At 50.1% G+C, this 16,364-nt stretch overlaps 1 protein-coding gene across 18 annotated transcripts in view; it reads right to left on the reverse strand.

The window, feature by feature from the left end:
• POF1B (POF1B actin binding protein) overlaps window positions 1-16,364 on the reverse strand; it is a 173,003-nt gene that overhangs the window by 32,739 nt on the left and 123,900 nt on the right. For all 18 annotated transcript variants that reach the window (XM_077485099.1, XM_077485087.1, XM_077485069.1 and 15 more), the window contains 2 exons: window positions 2,417-2,556; window positions 1,134-1,158 (listed from right to left, as the gene is read on the reverse strand). In XM_077485099.1, coding sequence (XP_077341225.1) covers window positions 1,134-1,158; window positions 2,417-2,556 — 165 coding nt within the window. The remainder of the gene's footprint in view (window positions 1-1,133; window positions 1,159-2,416; window positions 2,557-16,364) is intronic.

Raw genomic sequence — 16,364 nt, forward strand, 5'->3', positions numbered from 1 at the left:
CTGCTGTCAGCGCTGTATGTCACGGAGCTGCTGTCAGCGCTGTATGTCACGGAGCTGCTGTCAGCGCTGTATGTCACGGTGCTGCTGTCAGCGCTGTATGTCACGGAGCTGCTGTCAGCGCTGTATGTCACGGAGCTGCTGTCAGTGCTGTATGTCACGGAGCTGCTGTCAGCGCTGTATGTCACGGAGCTGCTGTCAGCGCTGTATGTCACGGAGCTGCTGTCAGCGCTGTATGTCACGGTGCTGCTGTCAGCGCTGTATGTCACGGAGCTGCTGTCAGCGCTGTATGTCACGGAGCTGCTGTCAGCGCTGTATGTCACGGAGCTGCTGTCAGCGCTGTATGTCACGGAGCTGCTGTCAGCGCTGTATGTCACGGAGCTGCTGTCAGCGCTGTATGTCACGGTGCTGATGTCAGTGCTCTGTATTACGGTGCTGCTGTCAGTGCTCTGTATCTCCTGCACCCTCTTGTTTGCCTACCCTGGTCCCTGACCTTCCCTCTCCTCCATTGCCTTCATTAGCTCCATAGTCCTGAATTGTCAGAACAATTTCCCAAATAAAAAAAAAATGCTTGTAGTTATCGATCCCAAATTCACCTCATACATGTATTATGCTATTGTCCAGGTGGTGGGACTACGTGCTACCCCCTAATAATTACCCCGTGGCCGCAAATTCGACCTAAAGGTTTGCGAAATTCGCCTCCCATTGAAGTCAATGGAGCCCGCGGCGAACGGTCGTTTTCGCGAACGTTTGTGTCCGTTCGCGTTTCGCGTTCGCGAAACGTCCCGTCGGAAGTTCGTCCATCACTACCTGCAATAAACCATTGCACCAGGGGCAGCCGCCCCTCCTGCCTACCCCTTGTCCCGGCCCTGATTGCACTACACAATCTGATTGTACAATCACCTTAAGATTTACTAAAACTATGTAATAGGAGCTCACATCAAATCAGGCAGCTTCTTACACTTCATCTAAAGGTGGTTGTACAGTCAAATAACAGTGTATGGTCGAGTGCCGAGGGGCCTTATTGACATACAGGCCAATCGCAGACAAGTACCAGTCTTCTTGTGAAACATTAGGCAAGACAAGAGACATAGTAAATAAAAAAGGAATGACTGCATGTAGAAGTTGTGACGTACCTGGTTCTCAGAATCTGATGGTCTCCTGCAAACACAACAAAAAGTCAGTTATCAGAAAGGAACGATCGATGTTGCATGAAGAATCACTGCTTGCAGCAATAATGTGCAATCTAGCAATGAATTTAAAAAACCTTTAAAAAGTTCCAAAACTTATGGAATGGAGATGAAGCCTCCTAAGTCTGACCGCCTACAATAAAGCTCATACAGTGGTGCAGGGCCCCAAGGGTGCAGAGCGGAGTACATGGGATGCACTGCAGGGTACATGGAGTGCAAAGTGGGGTACATGGGGGTGCAGTGTAGGGTACATGGAGTGCAAAGTGTGGTACATGGGGTGCAGTGCAGGGTACATGGGTGCAGTGTGGGGTACATGGGGGTGCAGTGTAGGGCACATGGAGTGCAAAGTGGGGTACATGGTGGGGTGCAGTGCAGGGTACATGGGGTGCAGAGTGGAGTAAATGGGGGTGCAGTGTAGGGTACATGGTGCAGAGTGGAATACATGGAGTGCACTGTGGGGTACATGGGATGCAGTGCAGGGTTCATGGTGTGCAGTGCGGGGTACATGGGGGTGCAGTGTAGGGCACATGGAGTGCAAAGTGGGGTACATGGTGGGTGCAGTGCAGGGTACATGGGGTGCAGAGTGGAGTAAATGGGGGTGCAGTGTAGGGTACATGGTGCAGAGTGGAATACATGGAGTGCACTGTGGGGTACATGGGATGCAGTGCAGGGTTCATGGTGTGCAGTGCGGGGTACTTGGGGTGCAGAGCAGGGTATATGGGGTGCCGTGTAGGATTTATGGGATGCAGAGCAAGGTACATGGGGTGCAGAGCAGGGTACATGGAGTGCAGTGCAGGGTTCATGGGGTGCGAAGTGGGGTACTTGGGGGTGCAGTGCAGGGTACATGGTGTGAAATGCAGGGTACATGGAGTGCACTGTAGGGTACATGGTGTGCAGTGCAGGGTATATGGGGTGCAGTGTGGGGTACATGGGGTGCAGTGTGGGGTACATGGGGTGCAGTGTGGGGTACACGGGGTGCACTGTGAGGTACACGGTGTGCCGTGCAGGGTACATGGGGTGCAGTGCGGGGGAAAATGTGGTGCAGTGCAGGGTACATGGGGTGCACTGTGGGGTACATGGCATGCAGTGCGGGGTATATGGGTTGCAGAGTGTAATACATGGAGTGCAGTGCGGGGTACATGGGGCGCAGTGTGGGGTACATGGGGCGCAGTGTGGGGTACATGGAGTGCAGTGTGGAGTACATGGGGTGCAGTGCAGGGTATAAGTACCTGGCTCCAATCTTCTCCACGTGTTGCATGAGGAAGCCATACAGGTCATTGTTCTTACGACTCAGTTCGGCCAGCAGTTCACCAAAGTAACGAGCGTCCAGCTGTTCGGGACCCGAGACAGAGCTGTTCCTCCTCTTTACCTGCACAGAGCAGAGATCCCAATCAGCACCAATATGTTCTTATACTCTACAGGTATTGGACCAGAACCAGGAGAGAAGAGGGCGAATGTCCGAGAATGTCCGAGACTACAGAATAGACTAGACTAGAATCCTCTCCTGGACTGACTCCCACATTCAGCTGTATCTTACTTACTAACAGCAATACAATAGAAAGTATTCCATACATAAAGCCTCATACACACGATCGGACTTTGTACAAACTTTCCCGTGGTTTTTTTGTACAAAGGGCGTCCCCCGTGAACTTGTATTGCATACGCACGGCCAACTTTCACCAAATCACGTGGTTTTTCTGCTCTTTACCGCCACCTTTGGCCAACTTCTGTATTGTTGTCTGATCTTTTGCATTGGTTCTGAGCATGCGTGTTTGTACTTTGTACAAAAGTCCGATGGCTTTCTGTACACACGATCGGACTTTGCTCCATCAGACTTTTGTTGCCGGAAAGTTTTTCCGTTCGCACAGCCAACAAAAGTCCGATGAAAACTGAAAAAGTTTGCCTGATGGAGCGTACACACGGTCAGATGTTGCCTTAAATCAGCTAATTTACATGTTTGTTGTCAAAAAGTCAGACCGTGTGTATGAGCCTTAAGTAGCAATGCCCAAAATCTGACTTGTATCTTAGTGCAGACTGAGATTAGTAAGCTGCAAGCAAGAGGAAGCATTTCCTCAGCTCCCCCCCCCCCCCCCAGTGATCAAACTGTACATTGCAACTTTGTAGAAGGAGGAGGCATTTCCTCTGTGTCCCCTCCCCCAGTGATCAGGCTGTACATTGTAACTTTGTAGAAGGAGGAGGCATTTCCTCTGTGTCCCCTCCCCCAGTGATCAGGCTGTACATTGTAACTTTGTAGAAGGAGGAGGAGGAATTTCCTCAGTGTCCCCTCCCCCAGTGATCAAACTGTACATTGTAACTTTGTAGAAGGAGGAGTCATTTCCTCAGTCTCCCCTCCCCCAGTGATCAAACTGTACATTGTAACTTTGTAGAAGGAGGAGGGGAAGCATTTCTTCAGACTCTCCTCCCCCAGTGATCAGGCTGTACATTGTAACTTTGTAGAAGGAGGAAGCATTTCCCCAGTCTCCCCTCCCCCAGTGATCAGAGTGTACATTGTAACAAGTCACAAGGTGGGAGGCTGTAGAATGAGCGGATATGTGTGAAGACATTTGTAAACACAGCCAAGAACTGCACAGGCACCAGGATGTATACAAGTGTGTTATCTCTGAGTTTGGCATCTCAGTCCAGGAAGACCCTGGATGATGCTGAAGTATGGTGCCGCCCTTCTGGAGATAAGAAGACATTTCAGGGTCCGGGGGGGGGGGGGGGGGGGAGTCCTGTGATGTCTATAAGAAAAATACATTTTCAGAAAAGCTCCCCCATTTATCATTTCCTCCATCCTTGAGCCCCAGGCAGAGGGGATGTTCTCTTCATTTGTTCTCCATCAAGAGACAAAACGTGATGGAAAATCCAAAATGTTCCAGTTGTCATCACGGGAGGAGATGAGGGGAGATGGGGACACCGGGGTTCCTGGTGACCACCGTCTGACCATTCCCCCAAATTATCGTGCTAAGAAACGGATACACAACACCCCGATTCCCGCACCCGGTGTATATACAGAGAGAGAAAAAAAGTATGTGACCCCCTTGCCGATTTTGTACGTTTGCTCACTGACAAAGAAATGATCCGTCTAATTTTATTGGTCGGTTTATTTTACCGATGAGAACAAAAAATATCCAAAAAAAAACACATTTTGAAAAACGTAAAATTTGATTTGCATTTTAAATGAGTGAAATAATTATTTGACCCCTTTGCAAATCATGACTTAGTAGTTGGTGGAGAAGCCCTTGTTGGCGATCGCAGAGGTCAGACGTTTCTTGTAGTTGGCCACCAGGCTTGCCCACATCTCAGGAGGGATTTTGTCCTCTTTGCAGATCCTCTCCAAGCCAGTAAGGTTTCCAGGTAGGGTTGCCACCTCACCCCTTTAAAAGCAAATACATATTAATTACACAGGTTCTGTGGCTGATTAAGGTGGTAATTAAACAAATTTGGTGCCTTATCTGAATTAGATTAGCCTCAGAACCCGTGTAATTCATATGTGTTCGGGTTTAAAGGGATGAGGTGGCAACCCTACATGACATTTCTTCAGGTCTATGGGCATCCTTCCCCAGAAATACTCCTCACCAAACTAGAGAAGATACAAATGTTCCTCTATTGCAGGGATAAGCAATTAGCGGACCTCCAGCTGTTGCAAAACTACAAGTCCCATCATGCCTCTGGGTGTCAGAGTCTTGCTATGCCTCATGGGACTTATAGTTCTGAAACAGCTGGAGGTCCGCTAATTGCATATCCCTGCTCTATTGTATGGAGGAGACAGAATGTCCTACAGGTGAGAAAAAAACATCTGAACAGATCGATCAAAAGCTGGACAGACGTGTTCTTATTGTATAACTACTATCATCCATCACCAGGGCTGGTGCAAGTATTTTTGACACCCTAGGCAAAACCTCATTTTGCCGCCCCTGGCTCCACCCCTGACTCCATCCCCTTTCCCCTGCCCATGTATACCCCATCTTTTTAATGAAGCGCCCATCAAATAAAGCATCACCAGCACCCATCAATGCAGCCAACCAGCGCCCATCAATGCAGCCGACCAGCGCCCATCAATGCAGCCAACCAGCGCCCATCAATGCAGCCGACCAGCGCCCATCAATGCAGCCGACCAGCTCCCATCAATGCAGCCGACCAGCGCCCATCAATGCAGCCGACCAGCGCCCATCAATGCAGCCGACCAGCGCCCATCAATGCAGCCGACCAGCGCCCATCAATGCAGCCGACCAGCGCCCATCAATGCAGCCGACCAGCGCCCATCAATGCAGCCTACCAACACCCATCAATTCAGCCTACCAACGCCCATCAATTCAGCCTACCAACGCCCATCAATGCAGCCTACCAACGCCCATCAATTCAGCCTACCAACGCCCATCAATGCAGCCTACCAACGCCCATCATTTCAGCCTACCAACGCCCATCAATTCAGCCTACCAACGCCCATCAATGCAGCCTACCAACGCCCATCAATGCAGCCTACCAACGCCCATCAATGCAGCCTACCAACGCCCATCAATGCAGCCCACCAACGCCCATCAATGCAGCCCACCAACGCCCATCAATGCAGCCTACCAACGCCCATCAATTCAGCCTACCAACGCCCATCAATTCAGCCTACCAACGCCCATCAATGCAGCCTACCAACGCCCATCAATTCAGCCTACCAACGCCCATCAATGCAGCCTACCAACGCCCATCAATGCAGCCTACCAACGCCCATCATTTCAGCCTACCAACGCCCATCAATTCAGCCTACCAACGCCCATCAATGCAGCCTACCAACACCCATCAATTCAGCCTACCAACGCCCATCAATTCAGCCTACCAACGCCCATTAATGCAGCCTACCAACGCCCATCAATTCAGCCTACCAACGCCCATCAATGCAGCCTACCAACGCCCATCATTTCAGCCTACCAACGCCCATCAATTCAGCCTACCAACGCCCATCAATGCAGCCTAACAACGCCCATCAATGCAACCTACCAAACACCCATCAATGCAGCCTACCAATGCTCATCAATGCAGCCTACCAGTGCCCATCAATGAATGTTTGCTGCTTCCATTCATTCGGGAGACCACAGACACAGTCCTCCGCCGCTGCACCTCTGACACTATGTGCAAAGGCGGCTGCCTGCTGATGCTTGCTGCAGAGAGAAGAGAGTAGGAACGCCAGTGGCCCGGCACCAACAGGCAGACGTGCGCCCTAGGCGGCTGCCTAGTTTGCCTAGTGGTAGCACTGGCCCTGTCCATCACCTTCCAGTTGTTGTAATATAAGGTGATCAGGAACACAAGGATCTACAGTGAGGAAAATTTGTATTTGATCCCTTGCAGATTGTGTAGGTTTGCCCACCTACAAAAGAAATGAAGGGTCTATAATTTTTATCATAGGCGTATTTTAAATGATAGAGACAGAATATCAACCAAAAAATCCAGAAAAAAAAAACCACACGATACAAATGTTATATATTGAGTTGCAGTTCAGCGAGTAAAATAAGTATTCGATCCCCTATCAACCAACCAGGGCCACCGCTACCGACCAGGCAGACTACTAGGGCGCGGCCACGACCACTGGTTTCCCCAGGGCTGGGCCAGGACCTGGGGGGACACAGGGGCCCAGGGGGAAATTGCCCTGGACGCACCAGTTTCATAGGGAGGAGGAGGCCAGTGGCCAGAGGAGGATCTACCACCAGGGCTCCCCTGCCATGCTCTGCTACAAGTGGGCTGTGTGGAACTTCCGCTCATCGGAACCACCCTCTTCCCCCTCCGGCGCCACAATTGGCACCTTTCAGCGGGGGGGGGGGGGGGAGGGGGTGCAGATACCTGTATAATCCAAGTATTTGCACTCACTTCCGGCATAGATAGCCGCAGAATCTGCGGGCATTTACGCCACTTCCTGTCCCCCCCCCCCCCACGCTGTCTGCTGGGAAACACACGGGTCCCAGAGACAGCAGGGACCGTCCATATTGCGCAGCGCGACTCGGCTTCACTTCCTGATTCCCATACCGAAGATGGCGGCGGGAGAGCCGAGCGACAAATCAGCTTCGGGTGCCGACATCGCGGCGCGCTGGACAGGTGAGTATCCATATTTTAAAAGTCAGCAGCTGCAGTAAAAAAAAAAATAAAAAAAATAATGGCGGAAACCCCCGCTTTAATTTCATCAACTAAACCCAGATAAAGCTTTCTAAAAGTAGCAGTGACATCATCACTGGTCTGTGCTAGGAGCACAAGCTGTGGGAGGGGCCCAGAAGGCCCCACCCACTACAAAAAACCGAAGGGAGGGGGGAGGAGACCAGATTAGTACCCCTGCACAAGGATGGAGAGAGCAGCAATGAGTAGTCTTTAATACAAGAAGTCTCGATAGATAGATAGATAGATAGATAGATAGATAGATAGATAGATAGATAGATAGTAATGAGATGAGCCATATTGGTGAAGATGCTGATGTCGGAGACTCAGTCATGGGAGGATTGTTGGTGGCAGACGTGGTGGTTGCAGCATCTCAAACATGGCTGACCTCCTGAGATTTTCAATCAATGCAGTCTATAGAGTTTACAGACAAAGGTTGCTGGAGGTAATATATCATCAACACTGGAGGACTGAAGACTGGAAGAACACTGCTGGGGGCACTGGATCATCAACACTGGAGGATTGAAGACTGGACGAAAACTGCTGCAAGCACTGGATGATCAACACTGGGAGGACAGAAGACTGGAAGAACACTGCTGGAGACACTGGATCATCAACACTGTAGGACAGAAGTACAAAAAGATTATCGCTCCAAAGTAATGACCTCTCCCAAAACAGCTGTCTCCACAATCCCACAGAGTGCCGGCTCTGTTTGCAACAGGAATCACAGTGAAAAAAATGTAGCTGGATAGCCGCACTCAAAAAGCATTCAACTTTATTGCAATAGCTATGTCTAAACACCATGTCTGGTGGGAAACATGTCTGCTGTTAGTCTGTACATTAGCCTAGATGCCATGATTTTAATTATATTTTTGCAATAAAGTTGAATACTTTGGAGTGCGGCTATCCAGCTACATTTTTTTCACTGGAGGACAGAAGACTGGAAGAACACTGCTGGGGGCACTGGATCATCAACACTGGAGGATTGAAGACTGGAAGAAAACTGCTGGAAGCACTGGATGATCAACACTGGGAGGACAGAAGACTGGAAGAACACTGCTGGAGACACTGGATCAATCATTAATGCTGGAGGACAGAAGATTGCTGGGGGCATTGGATCATCAACACTGGAGGACAGAAGACTGGAAGAATACTGCTGGGGGTATTGGATCATCAACACTGGAGGACAGAAGACTGGAAGAATACTGCTGGGGGCATTGGATCATCAACACTGGAGGACAGAAGACTGGAAGAACACTGCTGGAGACACTGGATCAATCATTAATGCTGGAGGACAGAAGATTGCTGGGGGCATTGGATCATCAACACTGGAGGACAGAAGACTGGAAGAATACTGCTGGGGGCATTGGATCATCAACACTGGAGGACAGAAGACTGGAAGAAGACTGCTGGAGACACTGGATCATCAACACTGGAGGACAGAAGACTGGAAGAACACTGCTGGAGACACTGGATCAATCATTAATGCTGGAGGACAGAAGATTGCTGGGGGCTTTGGATCATCAACACTGGAGGACAGAAGGCTGGAAGAATACTGCTGGGGGCATTGGATCATCAACACTGGAGGACAGAAGACTGGAAGAAGACTGCTGGAGACACTGGATCAATCATCAATGCTGGAGGACAGAAGATTGCTGGGGGCATTCGATAATCAACACTGGAGGACAGAAGACTGGGAGAATACTGCTGGGGGCACTGGATCATCAACACTGGAGGACAGAAGATTGCTGGGGGCATTGGATCATAAACACTGGAGGGCAGAAGACTGGGAGAACACTGCTGGAGGCACTGGATCATCAAAACTGAATGACAGAACACTGCTGGGGGAACTGGATCATCAATACCCGAGAACTGAAGACTGGAAGAACACTGCTTGAGGCACTGTATGATCAACACTGGAGGACCGAAGAACAGAAGATCACTGCCGGCAGCACTGGAACATCAACAATGGAGGAGGACAGAAGACTGGAAGAACACTGATGGGAGCACTGGATCTTCAACACTTGAGGACTGAAGACTGGGAGAACACTGCTGGAGGCACCGGATCATCAACACTGAATGACAGAACACTGCTGGAGGCACTGGATCATCAACACTGGAGGACTGAAGACTGGAAGGACACTGCTGGAGGCACTGGATCATCAACACTGGAGGACTGAAAGGACACTGCTGGAGGCACTGGATCGTCAACCCTGGTGGACTGAAGATTTGAATACCACTGCTGGAGGCAATGAAACATCAACACTGGAGGACTGAAGACTGGAGGAGCTGAGGACTGAGGATCTTGATTATTTATAAGAATCCCATTGTATCAAATGTTATTATAAATTCTCACCTGCCTTACCTCTATAAGGAACTGATAGATGCGTTCCAGTCACTTCCTACTTCCTGTGCGCTCAGTGGGCGGGTCTGCTTGCTATAGTCACATGATCAGTCCCTGTGATGTGATTGGAGAACTGCTGAGGAATAGCAGTGATCTCTCCCATATATATATATATGAGAGTGAATCTCTTTTTAGAAAATATTTTGCTCTCTCTCTTTTATTCAGCAGTTTCACGTTTGATACATCGTTTCCTTCTGCGCTCTTTTGAACGAAGTCCCATTCTGACTTTTTCATTGGCCCACAGACCATGTGAAGTGACCCGGAAAATCTGACGCCGGCGTTTCCCGGGATCTGTGAATCCGGCTTTATTCTCAGCGTCGGGATGTGGCGAATTCTTAGCTCTCAGAGTCTCAGACACACCCCGCACCTGTCCGGACCCGCTCATCCCCGCAGAGGATCAACTGGTTTATAGCAACTTAATTAGTTTATAAAGGAAACAATCGTTCAGCAGAGAGGAGATTTCTCTGAGACGCCCGGCGGGGGCGCAAGGAAACGAGAGAGAGAGAGAGAGAGAGAGAGAGAGAGAGAGGAGATGAGTGCAGAGATGTCAGAGCAATCGATCTTCTACTGTCGGAGAGGAGACGCTCTATCCACACAATACTGAAATGTTTTAATAAAAATGAGCCGTAACCCGGGGAAACCACTTGCAAGCAGCCGCAACCTATATTTATGCATTGTGGTCGGCAAGTGGACAATAATCAGAGGACTCTCAGCGGGTTCCTCACAGCGCCCAATCCTGATGAACAGAAGATGGAAAGTGGCCAGGTCACATTCTGCATCAGCTTTACTGACGCCACCCCCACCCCTCCTCCACCTGAACACAGAGACATTCCCTATTAGTGATGGCCGAACGGTTCGCCCGGCGGTCGTTTCGCGGCGAATTTCCGACATTCGCGGTCCGCACGTTCGAACGCCTTTTTCCGTCGTTCGCCGCGGCGGACTTACGTGTTTAATGTATACAAGAACTTTAACCTTTGGTGACACGTTTATCATGTGATACAGGACAGCCAATTGAGACATGACAGCACATGGACACTTGTACATTCCCCCTAACCTATAAATACACCCGATCCGGTGGCCATTTTACATTCTTTCTTCTGTTACGATAGGGACAGGTTCCTGTGTGGAGTAGGGAGAGATAAACCACTAGCTATTTGGTACACAAAAGTTCTTTTCAGGACTGGTATAGGTGTTAGGTGTTGATAGGTTTGCTGTGCTGCTGATTCTTGCAGCAGCCTGAGTGTCTTTTGTTAGTTTAGAGAAAGGGAAAGGACGGTGTATGCTACAGGGACAGCCAGATTAGTCTTTCATCATCATCATCATCATCATCATCATTAGCTGTTACTATCAAGGTCCACAAAAGAGCTGTTCCAGTAACCACTAATCGTTCTCTTTTTTTGCCAATTTGTATAGGGACAGGAAGGAAGCAGTGTTGTCAGGCAGTGAGGGTAATTTTAAAGACTTGCTGTTATTATTAGTTCCACAAAGGTTCTTTTCAGGACTGGTATCAGTGGTACAGTAATAGGCTTGTACATGTATAATATTCTTTCTTCCAAATATAGAAAGGATATTATACTTGACTGCTGCCCTTCTGCTGCAGTCTGCTAAACATTCACAACTCACTTGTTCCACAAAAGTTCTTATAAGGACTGGTAACTTGGTATAGGGTGCTACGGTACATAGGCTTGAGTGCGGTACAGTCTGCTGTTCTGTAAGGACCGCTATCGGTCCACAATAGATAGGGTTGACGTGCACCACTGCTGACCGCTGCCCTATACTGCAGCAGTCCTTCAGCGGTATAGGGACTGACGTACAGTCTGCTAAACACTAATACACAACCTGCTTGGTCCACAAAAGTTCTTATAAGGACTGGTAACTTGGTATAGGGTGCTACGGTACATAGGCTTGAGTGCGGTACAGTCTGCTGTTCTGTAAGGACCGCTATCGGTCCACAATAGATAGGGTTGACGTGCACCACTGCTGACCGCTGCCCTATACTGCAGCAGTCCTTCAGCGGTATAGGGACTGACGTACAGTCTGCTAATCACTAACACACAACCTGCTTGTTCCACAAAAGTTCTTATAAGGACTGGTAACTTGGTATAGGGTGCTACGGTACATAGGCTTGAGTGCGGTACAGTCTGCTGTTCTGTAAGGACCGCTATCGGTCCACAATAGATAGGGTTGACGTGCACCACTGCTGACCGCTGCCCTATACTGCAGCAGTCCTTCAGCGGTATAGGGACTGACGTACAGTCTGCTAAACACTAATACACAACCTGCTTGGTCCACAAAAGTTCTTATAAGGACTGGTAACTTGGTATAGGGTGCTACGGTACATAGGCTTGAGTGCGGTACAGTCTGCTGTTCTGTAAGGACCGCTATCGGTCCACAATAGATAGGGTTGACGTGCACCACTGCTGACCGCTGCCCTATACTGCAGCAGTCCTTCAGCGGTATAGGGACTGACATACAGTCTGCTAAACACTAATACACAACCTGCTTGGTCCACAAAAGTTCTTATAAGGACTGGTAACTTGGTATAGGGTGCTACGGTACATAGGCTTGAGTGCGGTACAGTCTGCTGTTCTGTAAGGACCGCTATCGGTCCACAATAGATAGGGTTGACGTGCACCACTGCTGACCGCTCACCTATACTGCAGCAGTCCTTCAGCGGTATAGGGACTGACGTACAGTCTGCTAATCACTAATACACAACCTGCTTGGTCCACAAAAGTTCTTATAAGGACTGGTAACTTGGTATAGGGTGCTACGGTACATAGGCTTGAGTGCGGTACAGTCTGCTGTTCTGTAAGGACCGCTATCGGTCCACAATAGATAGGGTTGACGTGCACCACTGCTGACCGCTGCCCTATACTGCAGCAGTCCTTCAGCGGTATAGGGACTGACATACAGTCTGCTAAACACTAATACACAACCTGCTTGGTCCACAAAAGTTCTTATAAGGACTGGTAACTTGGTATAGGGTGCTACGGTACATAGGCTTGAGTGCGGTACAGTCTGCTGTTCTGTAAGGACCGCTATCGGTCCACAATAGATAGGGTTGACGTGCACCACTGCTGACCGCTGCCCTATACTGCAGCAGTCCTTCAGCGGTATAGGGACTGACATACAGTCTGCTAAACACTAATACACAACCTGCTTGGTCCACAAAAGTTCTTATAAGGACTGGTAACTTGGTATAGGGTGCTACGGTACATAGGCTTGAGTGCGGTACAGTCTGCTGTTCTGTAAGGACCGCTATCGGTCCACAATAGATAGGGTTGACGTGCACCACTGCTGACCGCTCACCTATACTGCAGCAGTCCTTCAGCGGTATAGGGACTGACGTACAGTCTGCTAATCACTAATACACAACCTGCTTGGTCCACAAAAGTTCTTATAAGGACTGGTAACTTGGTATAGGGTGCTACGGTACATAGGCTTGAGTGCGGTACAGTCTGCTGTTCTGTAAGGACCGCTATCGGTCCACAATAGATAGGGTTGACGTGCACCACTGCTGACCGCTGCCCTATACTGCAGCAGTCCTTCAGCGGTATAGGGACTGACATACAGTCTGCTAAACACTAATACACAACCTGCTTGGTCCACAAAAGTTCTTATAAGGACTGGTAACTTGGTATAGGGTGCTACGGTACATAGGCTTGAGTGCGGTACAGTCTGCTGTTCTGTAAGGACCGCTATCGGTCCACAATAGATAGGGTTGACGTGCACCACTGCTGACCGCTGCCCTATACTGCAGCAGTCCTTCATCGGTATAGGGACTAAGAGTTTTGTCACAGGGTCATTTAAAAAATGACAGGCAGCGGAAGAGGCAGGCCCTTCCGCAGGGGTGGTAGGGGTAGGGCAGGAGCAACAGGCTTGAGCCAAAGTGGGAAGTTGCAGAAGGTGCGTTCAATTACTTTAAAGGATGCACCAGACTTGGTTGAGTGGCTCGCTCAGCCTTACTCTTCTGCACCCTCCTCATCCTCTCGATCTGCACCCTCTTCTTCACTCTCTGCTATGTGCACCCCCAAAGACACTACCACCAACAACACGACCACCACCACCACCACCACATACCTTCCGCTTGAGTCACTGGAATTATTTTCCGATCCATATCAAGAGGACATTTCTGATGCGCAGCCACTCTTGGTATTGGATCAGGAAGAGGAGGTAGCAACAAGCGCTACTCAGCAGTCTGACGCCAGTACCCAGATCAGCCCAAGGAGGAGGTTGGTCCCCGGTGTTGCTGCCTACTCCGAGATCTCTACTTATAGCGGTGGGGAAGGTGACGTTGATGATGACGTGTCTAGTGATGTCACGTGGGTGCCCACAAGAGAGGAAGAGGAGGGGAGTTCAGAGGGAGATATGGACCAGCAGATAGGGAGGAGAAGCAGCAATGACTTACATTGCACAGCAGGGACAAAGCAGACTGCAAATGTATCAGGAGCGAGTCATCGACCATGTACGGTCACATCTGGCGCTCCCAGGACACCGGCACATGGCTCCGCAGTGTGGGCTTTTTTTAACGTGTCCGCTGCTGACAATAGCGTTGCCATCTGCAATCTTTGCAGTCAACGCGTTAGTCGCGGTAAGCCCAATACTCACCTAGGGACGACCGCCTTAAGAAGGCACATGAGCAGCCATCACCGAGCCCAGTGGGAGCAACGGAACACACAAAGCCACACTGCAGGCTCTCACCGTCCAGCCTCGTCTTCTACTTCTCCTTCTCCTCTCTCCTCACAATTGTCCTCCACTCCACCTTCCATCACGCCAAGCTCACATTTTTCTGCAAAAAGGCAGGCTTCCGTGGGCCTAATGTTTGAGCGTAAAAAAATGATGACGCCGGATAACCCTCTTGCCCAACGGTTGGCGGCTGGCTTGTCAGAACTCATAGCCCGCCAACTACTGCCATATAAACTGGTGGACTCGGAGGCCTTTCGCAAATTTGTGGCCATTGGAACACCACAATGGAAGGTCCCAGGAAGGAAGTATTTCTCAGAGAAGGGCATCCCAGAGCTATATGGCCATGTTCAGCGGCAAGTGAATGTATCTCTGGCACACAGTGTCGGTGCCAAGATACATCTGACCACAGACACGTGGTCTAGCAAACACGGGCAGGGAAGGTATATCAGTTTTACTGCCCACTGGGTGAACCTTCTGACGGCCGTCAAGCATGTAACCCGTGGCACCCGTGTAGATTTGGTTTTACCGCCACGGATTGCATGCAGGCCTGACTCTTCTTCTCCTCCTCCTACTCCATCCTCCTCCCTCTCCTCCTCAGCTGCCTCCTCCTTTTCCGCTGCTAGCGTCTCTTCCACTGCACCGCCCAAGCTCCCCAGAACCTATTCCACATGCCAGGTGAGACGTTGCCATGCCGTGCTGCGTCTGTTGTGCCTGGAAGCAAAGAGCCACACTGGCCCGGCACTCCTTTCAGCTTTGCGTTCACAGGCAGATGAGTGGCTAACACCGCTCAATTTGACAGTTGGTAAAGTGGTGTGTGACAACGGTGCCAATCTGCTTAGCGCATTGAAACAGGGCAAAATCACGCACGTGCCGTGCATGGCACACGTCTTAAACTTGGTCGTGCAGCGATTCCTTGTCAAATACCCTGGGGTCCAGGACATCTTGCGGCAGGCAAGGAAAATCTCGGCCCATTTCAGAAGATCTTACACGGCCATGGCTCGCCTTGCTGACATTCAGCGGCGACACCATCTGCCGGTCAGACGTCTTATTTGCGATTGCCCGACGCGATGGAACTCAACCTTCTATATGCTTGATAGGCTGCTCCAGCAGAAACGTGCAGTTAACGTCTACCTGTATGAACTCTGCGAAAGAAACGGTTCTGGGGAGCTGGGTTTTTTTTCACCGCGCCAGTGGCTGCTCATGCGCGACACATGCAGACTTCTGCGGCCATTTGAGGAGATCACCAAACTGGTCAGTCGCAGCCATGGCGCCATCAGTGACATGGTACCTTATGCCTTCTTTCTGGAGCGTGCATTGCGTCGTGTCATTGATCAGGCTGTGGAGGAGCAGGAGCGGGAAGATGAGGAAGTCGCAATGCTGGATGAATTCCCAGGGGGGGCTACTCTATCTGAGACAAGTCAACAACAGGAGTCTGATGAGGAGTCAGAGGAGGATGGTGCCGGGGCGGATGAGCAGGAGCAAGAAGAGCATGCTTTAAACCTTTCTGGGATCCCTGTTGTGCGAGGATGGGGAGAGGAGAATGAAGAGGACGACATTATCCTGGATGATGAGCAGGAGCCAGGCCACCACACCGCTTCCACTTTAGTGCAAATGGGGGCCTTCATGCTCCAGTGTTTTAATAGGGACCCCCGTATAAAAAGCATGAGGGTCAAGGACCAGTACTGGGTGGCAACGTACTTAGACCCCCGGTACAAACACAAAATGGCGGAAATGTTACCGCCGTCGCAGAGGGCTGTCAGAATGCAGCACTTCCAGGCCTTGCTTCGAGAAATGCTGCATTCTGCTTTTGCGTGCGCTGGCAGAGGAGCAATTCCCACTCCCAGAGAAGGATTTGCGGGTACCAATCCAACAGCGCCTGCAAGAAGAGGCCGGTTTGAAGATGTGTTGGTGACTTCGGATATGAGGTCATTCTTTCAGCCGACCCATCG

The sequence above is a fragment of the Lithobates pipiens genome, unplaced genomic scaffold (genome assembly GCF_037356315.1).
Source record: "Lithobates pipiens isolate NorthernLeopardFrog02 unplaced genomic scaffold, aLitPip1_a1.2 Scaffold_1, whole genome shotgun sequence".
NCBI lineage: Eukaryota > Metazoa > Chordata > Amphibia > Anura > Ranidae > Lithobates > Lithobates pipiens.